The sequence below is a fragment of the Panthera leo genome, chromosome D3, assembly GCF_018350215.1.
Source record: "Panthera leo isolate Ple1 chromosome D3, P.leo_Ple1_pat1.1, whole genome shotgun sequence".
Lineage (NCBI taxonomy): Eukaryota > Metazoa > Chordata > Mammalia > Carnivora > Felidae > Panthera > Panthera leo.
The window spans coordinates 94,389,528-94,405,677 of NC_056690.1; the positions used below are offsets into that span (position 1 = coordinate 94,389,528).

Sequence of the window (16,150 nt, forward strand, 5' to 3'; positions counted from 1 at the left end):
CAGAGAAGCCCCAGGCCATCGGTGGTCTCCTGTCCCAGCACATAAAGGCAGCACAGAGGCTGCCATCGCGGGATGACTTCCCAACCTGGACTCCCCATAGGTCAGAGGGTCCCCAGCAAGCGGAAGACAGGGATGGGGTGACCGACCCTTCTGAGTCATGGCTCATGCCCTGCTATGTCCAGAGTGTCTGGAAGGCGCTTCCTCCTGGGGTAATTTAACTTGAGACTTATGACATGCACGGCCGTCCCTGCCAGCCCCGGGTCCCAGTGCGGTCACCAGCAGCCAGAGGGAGAAGGGTTGGGCCACAGACACAGCCCCAGGGAAGGCCTGGTTCTCTGCAGGGATGTGGTGACTCCCATCAGCAAGTGACAATGTGCTTTTGGAAAAAGTATAATTCCTTACCCTCTGATTTGAAATTTCTAACAAGATGACAGACGTACACCAGATATACGTAGATATGTTCTGGGAAAGTACCCGACCAGAGCTTGACCTGAACTCACCCAGCACGGCAGGCTTTAATGGGTACAATTTCAGTGTGGAGGATGTGAAAGTTCAGGAGATGGCTGGTGGCTGTGCACCAGTGGGAATGCACTTGACCCTACCGAACTGTACACTTAAAATTGTTAAAATGGTAAGTTTTATGTTACGGAGGTTTTTCCACTATCAGTGGTTAATACACACTGTAGTGACGCTCCCCTGCACAGTCTCCCAGCCTAGTGGTGGGCAGGGGTGGGGCTGGCAGGCCAGGGGCCGCATCCTGCCTGCGTTCCCCAGGCCAGCTGTCAGCCTCGTCCCAGTTCTGTCTGCATGTGTTGGCTGCTACGAAACGGCTCGGGAGAAGACCTGGGGTGCCAGGGGATGTGCTGTGGCCGGTGGCCTCCGTGCTGAATCATTTTCCCACAGGACAGGGTGGAAAATAGAGATACCGGCAAAAACAGGAAGACAGACCACTGTGCAGGAGGAAATCCAAATCTTGCTTACGCTTCTGGGAGAGAAAAGTTCACAGTGGAAATTTTTATATCTCTGGACTCCAAGCTAGTGCAGGTAAATCATCTGTGTTCTCTCCAGCACAGCCACCCAGTGGAGTCACACAGACACAGAGAAGGGGGTGAGGCTGGCATAACAGTGCTGGAAGTTTGGGAAGTGATGGAGAAAGAAAAGTAAAAAAGGAACAAATGAACAGGCAAACATCTCCAGAGCTGTGGGTCCAAGGGCCTGGGACGGAGGGGCACCACAGTAATTTCACACAGGGCTTTGGAAACCATTTTTCTAAAACAGACCATCCCCTTTCCTGTCCAGCTGCCCATGTGGGATGACTCCCTTCTGTTCCCTGTGAATTCTGCTGAGGCCAGATTCAGCTGGAGCGTGGGCTTTTGAGAGCCCACCTGGACTTCCACCGGCTCCTGGCCTCCCACACCTGCCCTCTGGAACAAGAAAACCTTTTAAACAGACATGGCTACACAGAGCGGGTAGAGCCTGTCCCAGGGGCGTCCTTGCCTCTTGGGGCCCTCCAGGGTCGAAGGTAACTGTAGGCTCTCTTAAGTAACTTCACTCCTTCCTAAAAAGATTTTCCTCCAGATGGAATGACATTCGATGGGTTCAACATGGGCATAAATAGCGCCCCCAGCTTTGTTACACTAAGACCACAACTTAGGTGTAGACTCAGTGGGCTAGCCTGTGGCTAAGAGGAAGAATTTCAATGTGTTCAGATCCTGGTGCCCTTTTCCAGCAAAGATGGTTTGAACGCGAGATGCTTAAGAGAGCACAATTTAAGATTAATACCTATCAACTACCCCTTACCTACGGCAGATGTTTTAATCAGCCACATGCTAAGACCCATCTCAACTTGAGGTCATCTGAGAACAGATTCCCACGAGACGTGCAACTGGTCACAGAGCTTGTACATCACTCTAGGCGTTTTCCCCACGTGTCTTCTCCTGTCTGCCGGTCCTGTGGGGTCTCTCAGCCGACGGCGTCCTCTGCCAGGGGCTTCCTACTCTAGTCCCAGCTCATCGGTGCACACCCACTGTTGGCAGGCAAGGGAACAATCACCAGACCGTCTTGGTGCTCGCTGGGCCCCGGTCGTCTCCTACCATCTCTTCCCAGGCTCACTTCAGCCTGGTGCTTCGAGACTGAGCCCCACAACCTGTTGCTTCTCCCATGAACTCACACACGCTTTTCAGTCTGCTCATTGTGCTTAGCCTGGTGCCATCTCCTCATGAAAAACCTCCGGGACCTTCCGTTCTGGCTCCCACAGCACGCTCACCTGGGTGGTCACTGTTTTCCCCGGTCCCTCGAGGGCAGGAGCCCGTATGTGAGGTGAGCCTGTAACTGTCCAACCTGTGGGTGCTCAGTAACGGGGTGCTAAATGGAGGAGCAGAAGCACAACCACAAACTGGGATGAGGCCTATTGAGACATCATCTTAGCTGAACGAGGAAACTAGCAAAGAGCTGGTAATTCTGTAGCCATTATGAGCGAATCCTCAGGGGAGGGCTCCATAATTTATGGTGCCAAGTTAGGGCTGGCTGACCTCCCCAGGTACCATCAATAGGGTCAAAAGGGACTGGCAAGGACCTGACTTTCAGAAGGTACTAGAAGCTAGATCATCCCTCTAAAATCCCCATGCTGACACCTGTGTCTGCCCATCCCCAACAAGGGCCAGAAAGCTCAACCCCAAAGGGGGCTGGCATTTCTCATTCTGCCTGCCTTTGGCAATGTTGAACAAAACAGTAGCATCCACTCCAGACAACCAGGTCCTGACTGAACCTGGGTCCTGACTGTGGGAGACGCTTCCAAAGATGAACAGGTGGGGCCCTGCCTCCCAGAGCACGTGGTCCAGGACACGCAGGAGTGCGTGGTTCCAGCCAGGCTTCAGTGAAGGCAGCGCGGCGGGCTTCCCATGAACTGACCCCTGCAGCGACACTTCCGTCAGGTCCCACAGAGACCCTGCTAACCCTGCCCGTGGCTCTCCATCACCCAACTCCACCTGCACGGCCCTGCGGGGCCAGGCCCGTCTCTGGGGCTCTGCTACGTACCCCCACACGCCCCCAGGAGACACCGGACTCAAATGGCAGGAACGGTGTCCAGTTTGCTCGCCGCAGTGCTTGAGGAAGGCGTGGGGTTCAGAGAATCCAGGGAGGAATGACCAGTCTGCAGGCCTGTGTGGTCAGGTGGGCACCAGGGCTCCACCTCCCACGGGAAGTACCTGATCGCCCAGCTCTGAGCAGCTTTTAAACAGTCAGGCACTCGCAGGAGGCTCAGGCTGTAGGGTGTGGGGCTTACCAGGCAGGCCATCCAAAGGGCCGACGAATCCCTTTCTTCTAAAAATAGGCGAAGGTACACAACCTAACCCACCCTGGAAACAGAAACACAGCCCTGTTACATTATCTGAGGAGTATGCTGCTTTTTGTTTAAAAAGATTTGTTTCAAAGAGAAATCCTGCTAACACAGGCAGCCTGACAACCAATCACTTGGCTCAGGACTGTTGGCTTCAATGTTGAAAGAAAGCCCCACGCTGTGCCTCCATGCTTGGCCTTATTTCCCATCAAACTGGAATCCTTGACCTCGTCCTCTTTGAGAACTGGCTTAAATAAACATGTTACTCATCATATGACCAGCCACTCTGCCCTGACAGAAAAGGATCAGTGAGATGGTCACCTCCAGACAAACAGTACTCTGTGGCCTCTGTGGAAGCTTCGGCAGGAACCATGTCCCCATGCAAAAACCACGGCCTCTACTCTAAACTTTAGCCCTGGGGTCTGCAGCTTGCACCCAGCAAGGCCAGGCTGAGAGGAGCTCCCTACACACAGGACGTAAGATATCAGCTGTTTAGAGCAGGATAAGACGCCCATAAGGCGGCAGCTGAGGTCCCAGACTTGCAGGGTCCAAAGCTGGCTGCTGTCCTAACAGGAGAGCAGCCCACAGCCCACTTCTGGGGAAACCCTCACCGGCCTTCACTGCAGCATTCAGGAGGGCAAATTCAAGGCTCATGAGTCTTCCTGCCACACAAGGACAGTCTTCAAAGATGTGTTTAAGAAGATTCCATTCAAATGTCATTCTAATGCCCTCCTAAAAAGAATTCCACTGGCAGTGTCTTAGCTCAAAATACACATGCTTTTTAACCTAGCAAGACATTTCGGCTAATTTACCCAGAAGAGACAGATGGACACATAAGTAAAAACGCATAACACAGTTTGTAAGAATGAAAATTTGGAAAAGTTTTAAATATAAAATAAGTGGTTGGTTACATTTTGTTACATTGATATAACATTTATATATACATTTATATATCTCCATTAAAAGATAGTTTGCGTCTACATACATCTACAAAAAGTAAAAAAATACAATACTAGCTTAAAACAATGTCTGTGAGTTAAAACTAATTTAAAAGTGTATGTTCATTATGATCCTATTTATGTAAAACTATGTCCAACTTATTTACCTATACCACGTGATCTGGGAGGGGTCACCAAAATGCTAATGGTGGTTACCTTGGGGGTGGTGGAGTTGTTTATTTCTACATTGTTTGAATTTTCTTTTACAAATATGTTATAAGCAGAAAAGACTTTTAAAAACAGTCTTACACGGGTGCCCGGGCGGCTCAGTCCGACTCTTGATTATGGTTCAGGTCATGATCTCACGGTTTCATGAGATTGAACCCCACATCGGGCTCCGCACAGTCAGCACAGAGCCTGCTCGGGATTCTCCCTTTCCCTGTCTCTCTCAAAGTAAATAAAAAGAAAAGGGAAAAAATAAATTAAAAAAATAAATAAAAACAAAAAGTCTTGCAAAGAGTTTAATGACAGGATATATTTATGATATATTAGGACTTTAAACAGCACGAGTCCAAATTATAAACACACCCTGGGCTTGAATATGTAAAAAAACATGTGACCAGGAAACAAACAAGAAAAGGGTCAAACCCACCTCCATGTCACCACCATGTACAAGGTGCTACTGGGCTGGGGCACTTTCCCGCCCTCCCACAGGCTCAGCTGGGGGGCAGGGGCAGCCCCGGGGCACAGGTGCACCAAGCTGTGTCCAGGAGATGCCGATGACCTCGTGGTTTCTGACTGCCTGCACAGATGGCTAGTTTGCCCAGGACCAGCCCCTGGATTCTTCTGGATGGTGGGTGGCTCTGGCTTTGTTTTCTTTTTAATGAGCTACATCAGCACATTCTCTCCCCCCTTCCACTCCCACTCCAGGGGTGAATGCGGGCTTCAGGCATTTTGTTTTCTGAATGTTCCCACGGTGGAGCCACGGGAGAGTGTTTGCCTTTTCTTTCAATTAAAAAAAAAAAACAAAAAAGGAAATTCTCCAAATATGCAAACTTCCAGGAATCAGTGGCAGTTAAAGAAGCAAATATGTCTCATGAAAAAGCTCCCACAGCAGAGGGTGTTACATCTGTTCCTACAAGCACAGGGACACAGACAAGGTTACTTCAGCACAACTAGGCTTTTCCCTGCCCTCAACACACACAGCCTCCAACCCGGGGCAGTGTCTCAGGAAAGAGAATTGTAGCACCCTAAAACGTCAGAGACCCTGAGTGCTTCCTGCTAAGCAGTGAACCCCCAACCTAAAAACCGAACACAACTTCTGGGACTTAATGAAGTATCTGAGAAAAGCAATTATAAGCAGGATTTACACAGCCTGACACTTTAAGATTCTTCCAGTGCATGTAACCAAATTGTCAGCGATTCTATATGTTTTACTTTGAAGAACATCCCGTAATTACTTTTTCTGGTAACTCCCTCCCTCCCCCTCCCCAATCATGCAACTTGTGATAAATCAGACATATGTCTCTTGTTCATTCGAGGCACTGAGAAGGACACCACGACACCAAGAACAGCGAAAAGATACGGGGAAGCGCACAGTATTTATGTTTCTTTTACAAGTAAACACTTCAGAGCATTCTAATTGTGCTGAAAATCTTGTGGTATAATTAAGTCTTCTCAAGCCCCCTGTGACACCCTGAGGCCACCCACCCTGGGGACAGAAGAGCCACGGATACTCAATCAGGATTCCACCTCCAGTTCTGGGCTGGGGCCTGGGAGGCAAAAAGGCCCATCTCTTAAATAACAAGAGGGCTGGGAAGCTGGTGTTGGAGGGATTTATTGAAGGATATGTGGTGAAAAGTTAGTGTTTGCATTTCCTGTTTATTCTGCTAAAAATAGAAAGAGATACTTTGAGTATCTTTGCTGGTCTTGTCCTGCATTCTCTCTGGTTTGGGCCAGCTTTCTGAAATGTTCCTGCATCCTTGGGGATGACCAGGGGAGTGAGCAGGAGACAGGGAAGATTGGCTCCCCAGCACTGGCTGGGTGTGTGGCCCACTTACGCAAATCCTGGGACAATTCGATTCCAGCAACTTACTTAAGTGGGCACAGCATTCAAGTGAAAGGCACGATGATGTCTGTTGTGCATACATGGGGAGACCCCGCAGTGTTTAGCAGGGGTCCGGCGCTGGACAGAGGACTACAGAAGTCTACTAAATGTGGAAGGAGAGAAGCCTGTATGTGTGAAGGCCAAAGGCGTGGTCCTTTGTCCCCCTGGGCAGAAATGCCATCTAACATCCTAAGGAAGATGTCCCTGGCTGGGTCCCAGGAGGACAAAATCCAAGTCATTCCTGGCCTGTCATCTGAGCTCTCAAATGCAGACTCTCCATAACTGGCTTCCTAACCCTGCACGCTCCCAGGGCCCTCGGCGAGATGGTGTTGGGAAATGGCTGCTCAGAATAATGTTCTTAAAGGCATCAAGTAAAATACGTGTATTTATAAAGGAAATCAGTTACTTTGAAGACAGTGATCAAAATACTACAGCCAATATGTGATATAACACTGTATGTGCTTTCTTACTAACACAATGAATAACAATCCATACCAGTGTTTTCAAATAACGATTACAAGGGCACCTGGGTAGCTCAGTCAGTTGAGTGCCCAACTCTTGGTTTTGGCTCAGATCATGATCTCGAGGTTTGTGGGATCGAGCCCTGCCTTGGACTCTGTGGTGACAGCCCAGAGCCTGCTTGGGATTCTCTCTTTCTCTCTCTCTCTCTCTCTCTCTCTGCTACTCCCTCTCTCTCTCTCTCTCAAAATGAGTGAATAAACTTAAAAAAAAAATAATAAAATAGTGCTTACAGTAAATAGCATTCAAAATATCTGGCCACAATAAGCACATGAACATACAATATGAGAATATCCATGATTTCTATTGTAACAAAGTTGCAGGCCCTGCTACCCCTGCTGTGCAGGACCAGTTATATACCTCATAAGTTTACCAATGGACCCCAAATAGAGGCCAGCTGCAGGTTCCTGAGCACTGCCTGGAGTTTTGATGCTAAATAAATTAATTAAAAACTCCAAGTTTTTACACATATTGAAAATGGCTGAATTTTGGAAATAAAGCCTAAAGATGAGCCCAGATGACGTCACCCAAGGTCAAGGCTCAGACTCAGGAGACTCTGGTTTGAATCTCATACTTTTTAATTTTGTAAGAGAGATACTGAGATATACTTTATTGAAAAATAACTTACATACCATAATGCTCACCCATTTAAGGAGTACAATTCAATGGTTATGAGTATATTTACAAAGGCCTGCAATCAACACCACTATTGAATTACAGAATATTTCAGTGCCCAGTTAAGAAACCCTAACCTCCCAATACTCCCTCTCCCTAGCAACCACAAATCTGTTTCTGTCTCTTTGGACTTCTCATACACAGTTGACTCTCATTATACATGGTAGTTATATTCTATAAAGTCTCCGTGAACATTGAATTATTGAATACTGAAACATGGCTATTTGGAAAATACACGGTTAGGTTCCTGTGAGCCTCTGACCAACGTTTTCATCCACTGAGCAACATAAAACCTTCTGCTATATGTGTTTCTATTTAAAGATATATATTTAGTGGGGTGCTTGAGGGGCTCAGTCAGTTAAGCATCTGACTTTGGCTCAGGTCATGATCTCATGGCTCATGACTCAGTCCCACAGAGACTGTCAGTAGAGGGCCCACTTCAGATCCCGACTCCCTCTCTCTCTGTCCCCCCCGCCCCACCCTCTCTCTCAAAAATAAATAAACATTAAAAAAAAACATGTATTTAGTATATATTATTGATTCTTAATGTTGAACTCATAGCTAAGAGCACTTTCTATGTACAGCACATCACATCCCTCTTGCACTTAGGAAAACTCAGTAGCACTCCTGCACTAGGCATGGAGTCATTTTCAACAGTGAAATCACAAGAAAAGCACAGGAGGATTCTGGGAAGACGGCAGAGCAGGGGCCCCGGGAATCTCTCCCCCACAGATGACAACAGCAGGGGCGGAACCTGTGTGATGGGACTGCTTTGGAACTGTGGACTCTGCCCGAGGCCTGCCACGTGTCCGGGAGAAGTAGTCGATTTTGGTCCATTCCAGCTCGCAGCACAGCAGCACCTACCCGTCCCGCGCCCCAGCCATGTGGCAGGCAGCCGGGCACGTGTTTCTGGAGCAGCCCGCAGAAGCCAGGTGGACGAAAAGGACCCTGTCCCCCAAACGCCAGGAGGCCACGCTCTGACCACACAGGTGCGGACTCAGAGGCTGGCGGCCATTGCTGTCACCCCTCCAGCTCGAGTGACTTCAAGGGGATAAGTGCCCTCTTATCCCCCTTTTGTTTTCCACTTTTCCCCTTTCGGGAGCCACACGTTAAAGACTAGGACATTGAAAAACAGCTGCCTATTTGGGGGAAATTAGGAAGTGATGGCACATGTCCAAGGAAAGGCTCAGAAAAGGCCGAGGAAGACATTAAATGGACACCTCAGGTTGACCCCCGGCACAGAGCCTGCAACCATGAAAAGAACGATGACAACAAAACAGCAAACCCTGGGGAAGGGGGAGAATCTGATTTCTAGAGTAACCGCATCATGAGATTTGAATGTCCAGCGCTCAGCAAATCACAAGGCACACAAAGAAACAGGGGACTTCGGCCCATTGAAAGGAAAAAGATAATTCAACAAAATCTGTCCCTAAAAAGGACCCAGTGTCAGATCTACTGGAGAGACTTTAAAGCAACTGTCTTAAAGATGCTGAAAGAACTAGAAGATGTGGATAAAATCATGAAAAAAAAGTATGAACAAAATGGAAATATCAGTAAAGAAGGAGAAAACCAGCAAAGAAACCCCAAAGAAATTCTGGAGCTGAAAAGTACAATAACTGAAATGAAAAATTGACTAGAGGGATTCAAAACAGATTTGAACAAACAGAGAAATACCAGTGAACCTGAAGACACGACAGTGGAAATCATCAACACTGTGGAATAGAAAGTAAATGAAGAAAACGGAGACTGAGGGACCCATAGGACATCGTCAAGAGGACCGACACACACACTGTGGGAGTCTCAAAAGGAAAAGAGAGGGGCAGAGAGAATATCTGAAGAAACAATGGTTATAAATCTTCCTAACTTTAAGAAAGACATGAATACAAAATCCAAGATGCTCAGCAAATTCCAAATAAGATGAACTCAGACAGACCCACTCTGAGACAAGTTGTAACCAAACTTCCAGAAGACCAAGAATCTTGAAAGCACCAAGAGAGAGGGGAATCATCACACCCAAGGGGCCCTCAGTAAGCTTATCTGCAGATTTTTCACCAGGAACTTTGGGTTTCAGAGAAAGTGCACAACACATTCAAAACAGTGTACGAAGACAGGCCCGTCACGTGTGACTCCTATATCCGGCAAGACTGTGCTGCAAAGCGAGAGGGAGATCAAGACGTTCCCAGACAGACAAACGCTGTGGGAGGTGGGGACCACCGACCTTTTCTGCAAGAACTGCTTGTTCCCGGGAGTAGGGCAGACGCAAGGACAGGACAGGAGACAGTCACTAGAGGCTGTGCGAGAACTAAGGTCTCGGGGCAGGCCAGCACACGGCCAGTTATAAAAGGCACAGTTCACAAAAGAAAAAATAGACAAATTTGACTTTGTTCCAAATTAGAAATTTTGTACATCAAAAGACAATGTGCAGAGTATAAAGGCAACCTACAGAACGAGAGAAAATATTTGCGAGTCCATATCTGACAAGGGATTAACATCCACAACAAAAAGAGCCCCTGAAACTCAACAACCAAAGGCAACCTTGTGCAAAAATGGGCAAAGGACCTGAACAGATGTCTCTCCAAAGAAGACGTACAAGTGCCCATGAAGCACTGCAAACACCAACATCCCTAAGGATTAGGGACTTGCAAATCAAGAGTAGGAGATCCCACCTCACACCCATTGTGATGGCTACTTTTAAAGAACCAGAAAACAGGTGCTGGTGAGGGTGTGGAAAAACTGGGACCCTGTGCGCTGTTGGTGGGAATGCAAAATGGTGCGGCTGCTGTGGAAAACAGTATGACGGTTTCTCAAACACTTAAGAGTAGAACTACCATGTGAAGCAGCAATATTTACACTACAGAGTCTATACCCAAAAGAATTGAAAACAGGGTCTCAAAGAGATGTTTGTCTCATGTTCACAGCAGCTAAAACATGGAAGAAACCCAGATGTCCACTGGTGGGTGAATGATGAACAAAATGTGGCCTATTCAAATGGAATATCATTCAACCTGGAAAAGGAAGGAAATGCTGGCAGTCTCTCCCCTGAGAAGAACCTTGAGGACATAACGCTCAGTGAAACGAACCAGTCACAAATACTGCAGGAATCCACTTCCAGGAGGCTCCTAGAGGGGTCACAATCACACAGGTAGAAAGTAGGGTGGTGGGCACCAGGGGCTGGAGGGAGGGCAGAACGGGGAGATAGGGTTTAAAAGACAGAATGACTCGGTTTTTCAGGATGAGAAGCATCGTGGAGACGGATGGGTATACAGCGGTGGCAAGCTTCGTTGTATGTATTTTGCCACAATTATTAAAAAAGAATAAGCACAAAAAAGTGGGAAACATGGCAGTAAATAGACTGTGGCAAGGAAACGTGTGTGCCGGAAGACCTGATGCGAGAAGGCGGACCCCGCTGCACTGGCGGCCGACCCTCCACTGCCCCACGCGTCTGCAAGTGGCCGCCGAGCGTTGAGCATTGCTTTGGGGCAACGAATAAGTTTTAGCGACTCCGCAGACACAGACTCTGCACCTCAGAGCACAGACTGAACGCACCCCTCCGACAGCGGCCCGCACACCCGGCTACTCTCACCTGCCCCTCCTTCCAGGGTTCCCGCGAGCTGCGTCCCCTCAGTCCCGTCTACGACTGAGCCCTGTCCCACCGCACGTCTTGTGTGCACTCGCCGGTCTGCGCACACTGGGGCGTTTCCACCTTTTGGCCATCATGGACACCGCGGCAGTCAACAGTCACGCATAAGTTCCTGTGTGGGAATAGGATTCCCACATCCTGGTATTTTGTCGAAGGGTTTCCACATCTGTATTCACAAGGGAGGTTGGCCTGAAGTTTCATTGTGATGTGCATGTGTGGTTTGGGGTAAGAGATTAATGAGTGGCAGACAAAGTATGTTTCCTAAACATAACTGTGGGTTTACTTCAACATCTGTTAGAAGGCTGATGGCTCTTCACTTGTGATAGGAGTACAGTTTTCTCCTAAAATATACACCACGGTATAGAAAGTTATTAGGTAAGTGACTGAGTGAGGGTGGCTGCAGTAAAATCATGAAAACAGTATTACTGTGACCGACATCTTGGAACACCTGCTGTAGGAAAAGAACGTGGGACCTGAGTGTCACCTCCCAGGGTAGCCTCAGCGATGGCCTGCCTGCAGATGGGCACTGCCTTTCTCACAGTTAGCAAGTCTGTCCTGAACATGGAGGGTGTCAGGACGGCTCCTGCTTCCTACCATCCACAGCAACACAGTTGTCCCGCCTCTCCCACCTGGACACAGTATTTACAGCAAGAGTCCACTGAGCATGGCAAGAGCAGAGCCCGTTTCCCCGGAGATGGAATCGAGGCGCTGAGCTTTGTGAATATTACGAGTACCTTTTTTCTTTTACTTATTTTCAGAGAGAGAGAGAGAGCACACAGCAGGGACAGAGAGAGAGGGAGAGAGAATGAGTCCCAGGCAGGCTCTGAGCTGTCAGCACAGAGCCCACCGTGGGGCTCGAACTCACAAACTGTGAGATCATGACCTGAGCTGAAATAGAGTTGGATGCTTAGCTGACTGAGCCACCCAGGCACCCCAGGAGCCCTTTCCTATTTAAGTATGGCAACTATTGTTTGTTTTTTTTTAATTTTTTATGTTTATTTATTTTTGAAAGAGAGAGAGACAGACAGACAGAGTGTGAGTTGGGGAGGGGCAGAGAGAGAGGGAGACACAGGATCCGAAGCAGGCTCCAGGCTCCGAGCTGTCAGCACAGAGCCGGACGCAGGGCTCGAACCCATGAACTGTGAGATGTCGATCCGAGCTGAAGTCAAATGCTTAACCGACGGAGCCATCCGGGTGCCCCAAGTATGACAACTATCTGAGGTAGGCGCTGCTCTCCCATTTTATAGACCAGAACATTAGGGATCAGCTGGTCAGAGTCAGCGAGAAGGTGCTAGAGGCAGGGTCTGAACTGGGGTCCCTGACAGAGGTCTCTGCCATGTGACAGAGAAAGGCACGGGTTGCAGGTGACACACTACGGGGCGGGGGAAGAAACCCTGAGCCGGCCAATTAAACTTTGAGCTATTTCTCTCAGGGCAGTGCCAGAGGGAAAGTAAACAATGAAGACAGGACACAGGGCCTCAGCCAGCAAGCTGAAAAGAGGCAGAGCCGCCAGAGTCGCCCCTGGGAAGTGGACACACTCGTGAGCACACGGACCTCGGAGCTTCCTGTGTCACCTCAGCTTCAGAGGGTCCACAGCACGGGGTGCCAGGTGTCAGCAGCACTTTGAGGGAAAGGCACGCCCTCGGTGGCACCTCCAGTTCAGCTCCACACAGACACCACTCGTTCCCTCTGTGACCGATGGATGACAAAGCCCGCGTGCAGATCTCCGGTTTACACGGTGCTCCGCACCCACTGCTCACCCTCCCGCACCCTGAGAGCAAGCACTGTGACCCGGGATGGCCAGGGCGGAGCGGCGGGATGTGGCCCCGATGGCCAGCAAGGAGCCCTGAGAACGGCCGCTAAGTAAGGCACAGAGAAGCAGAGTGACAGGACAGAGAACGGGCCGAGGGGACACGAAGTGACTGGGTAGCCCGGTCTGAGAGAGGACGGGCCTCTCTCAGAGGGCGGCTCCAGGCGGGGGGCAGCCGGGTGCAGGTGCGGCCAGAGCAGCCGGCAGGAGGACGCGGCAGAGCCCGGGGTCACGTGGAGGCAGCGGAGCAACGCTGCAGGGCTGGGGACGAAGCAAAAGCCACTGCGCGGCAGTGATGGTGCCATCAGCGGGACGGCCAGGCTCAGCAGGGACTGAAGACGCAGAGCTGTCTGATCTCGTGCCAGAGACCCAGGCAGAAGGTGAGGTCAGCGGGTCTCCCGCTGTTCCCTTCCAGCAGCACAAACAAGAAGAGAGAATGTTCGCGGAGCCGCGGCCAGCACGCCCTGAGCTCTCCGCACGTGCGCCTTCTCCCCTTGGGACAACGTGATGCCGCAGCAGGGACTGAGGCACCGCCTGCCCTCAGAACCAGGCGCCCGGCTATACGCCTCGGCCTCCAGCGTCCCGGCCTCCTTCTGTTCCGAACACTGTGGCTGCTGCTCCCGGTCTCTGCTCAGCTCTCCTGCCCCCACTGAGGCCACTGCAGCCAACACGGCGAGCCACGGCGGTCACCCTGCAAGTGTCCCCTGCGGGCGGTCTGTGCGCTCGCTGTGGGCACAGAAGTTCCAGTCACGACCAAGTCAGCCGGGAAACGCCTCCCTGCAGGCGGCTCTTTCCTTCAGTATTTTATTTGGAAATGGGAAGTTTCTCCCAAGTGTAGAGATGAGACCAGCACGAGGCCCAGCTTCGACTCAACAGCGGGGCACACGCCCTCCCAACCATTAACCTACGTTAGCAGCCGGTTTTCCCATAAAATGATACTGTTACAGCAAAGCTAGACCCTCAGAGCTAAAAGTTAGCCAAAGTTATAATTTAAAGCTAGCATAAGTTTCCAATCCTAAAAAGACAGTGGAAAACACACACTAGCAACCACAAGTTTCATTCCTGGGTTACTGGCTAATGCCGTTTTGTTAGCGAACTCGCATCCAGTTAAAATATGAAAGCATCAATAGTATTTCTTCCTCAGTCTTTAAAAATCAGAAATCAACACTCTTTAAGATTGAAAATGCATTTAAAATTTTGAAGACTTTCTAATAAACTGGTGTTGACCAAACACACGTTACCTTCTTTTCTACCACAGGCTAGAAAAGAGAACGCATGGCTCTGTAGCAACAGACAAAACCGAAAACTGCATGTTTGAAATGGGTGCAGTGGCCCCCGGTACCTCGTTTCTGGATGAAGACCCTGAGCAGGGGGTTGGCGCTCGAGACCGCCTTGCAGAAGTTGTCATCGTTGTTGATGGGCAGCAGGTCGCCGTGCACATCTGCATAGCCAATGGTCACGTCTGTGTTGGAGATGTGGTGCGTGTGAACCACCAGGTTGTAGAAGTCTTCAAACTTCCCTGGCTTTTGACGGTCTAAGGAAAATCTCCGGAACTCAGCCCCAAACTACAATGCAAGAGACAGGGGGGACATAAGTAGCAGGGAAAGGACGGGAAATAAGGCTTGTTCACGTCATGCCAAGCGCGTCCTGAGCCTCCGTGAGGCCCGGACACAGCGGCGAACTGTGTCCCTGTCCTCATAGAGCTTCTGCAAACACACAAGGAAAGGGGAGACAGGAGTGTGGGGGATCAGTTCACTCAACGCTGACCTGTGTCCTGGACAGGACAGGTGCTGGAGCTGAGGCTACTGAAGAAAAAGCAAGGTCAAAAAGTATTAGGAGTATGGTGGACGAGATTGAAACAGGAGCCTGTGCTTAGTGAGGGCCTTCACCTGGGGTGGCTGTCCAGGCTCAGCTTGCGGTGTCCGCACAGCCCCGAGATAGGGGCAAACACTCATGGGCAGGAGGGAAGCAAGGCCAGCTGAACGCTCTGTATTTTTCCTGAGGGCAATGGGTGGTCCTGGAACAATTTCAATTTTAAGCAAGGAACTGATTTGATATGATTTGCATTTGATTTTTAAAAAAATTTTATGTATTTACTGAGAGACAGAGGGAATGAGAGAAAGCAAACGTAGGAGCGACAGGGGGGCAGACAGAGAGAGCGCAAGAGAGAGGGAATCCCAGGCAGGCTCTGTGCTGTCAGTGCAGAGCCCCACGCGAGATCATGACCTGAGCAAATATCAAGAGTCAGATGCTTAACGGACTGAGCCACCTAGGGGCCTCTGATTTGTATTTTTAAAAGACCGAAGGATCAAAAGTGGAAGCAAAAGTGAAAGAAGGAAGGACTGTGGTAAAAAGAAGGCTTCACAAATCTCAGGGAGACACGAACGTGGGCCCTGGTCCCGCCCAAAACACAGAGCAGGTTCCTCTCTCAACAGACGGTACTCACTCTGCCTGCTCTGGGAGATACCCAGGGCCCAACTTTCCTGACAGTCCCTGGCCCTGGCTCAGGTGCCCACACAGTTCTCTGCCAGGAAAGGACCCTAGGTCACCTCCCACGGGCTGAACCATCCTGGGATCCGAGGACACCACCTCTGTTTGGCCTGAGGGTTTCTGGATTAGGACATGCTGTTGTCCCTCGCTTGGCAATACAGACCTTTATTCATCAGGCAGCACAGATTCAGTGCTCTTCAACACAACTGAAAACTAATTATAGTGGTTCCAAAATACACAAAAATGAAATGTCTAATGTTTACACAATACGAGTCATTACATCATCTAGACATTATGTCAACTAGTCAAGGGCAAATCAACTCAAACCATATGGGTTTGTGTGGTTCTCAAAGTGGGCAGGCATCAGAATCACCTGGAGGCCCCTAGAGGTCTGGACTGGGCTGATCTGGAGAGCGGGCCCCATAATTTGCATTTTTAACAAGTTCCCAGGAGAAGCTGATGCCCTTGGGCTGGGGACCACACCATAAAACCACTGGTTTTAAGGGAATCAGTCTCCAAATCTCCGTGGCCACAGATCTCTGAGAACCAGAGTCTGCTGTTCCATTTCCCTTTTTAAAAAACAAAACAAACCTCTCACCCATCCCGCATTGCCCCAGGAATAAAATACTTCAGC

The 16,150-nt window shown here is 49.6% G+C and overlaps 1 protein-coding gene across 1 annotated transcript in view; it reads right to left on the reverse strand.

Annotated features, from left to right (window-relative positions):
* PARD6G (par-6 family cell polarity regulator gamma) overlaps positions 1 to 16,150 on the reverse strand; it is a 91,566-nt gene that overhangs the window by 51,267 nt on the left and 24,149 nt on the right. The window contains exon 2 of the mRNA XM_042910484.1: positions 14,369 to 14,591. Coding sequence (XP_042766418.1) covers positions 14,369 to 14,591 — 223 coding nt within the window. The remainder of the gene's footprint in view (positions 1 to 14,368; positions 14,592 to 16,150) is intronic.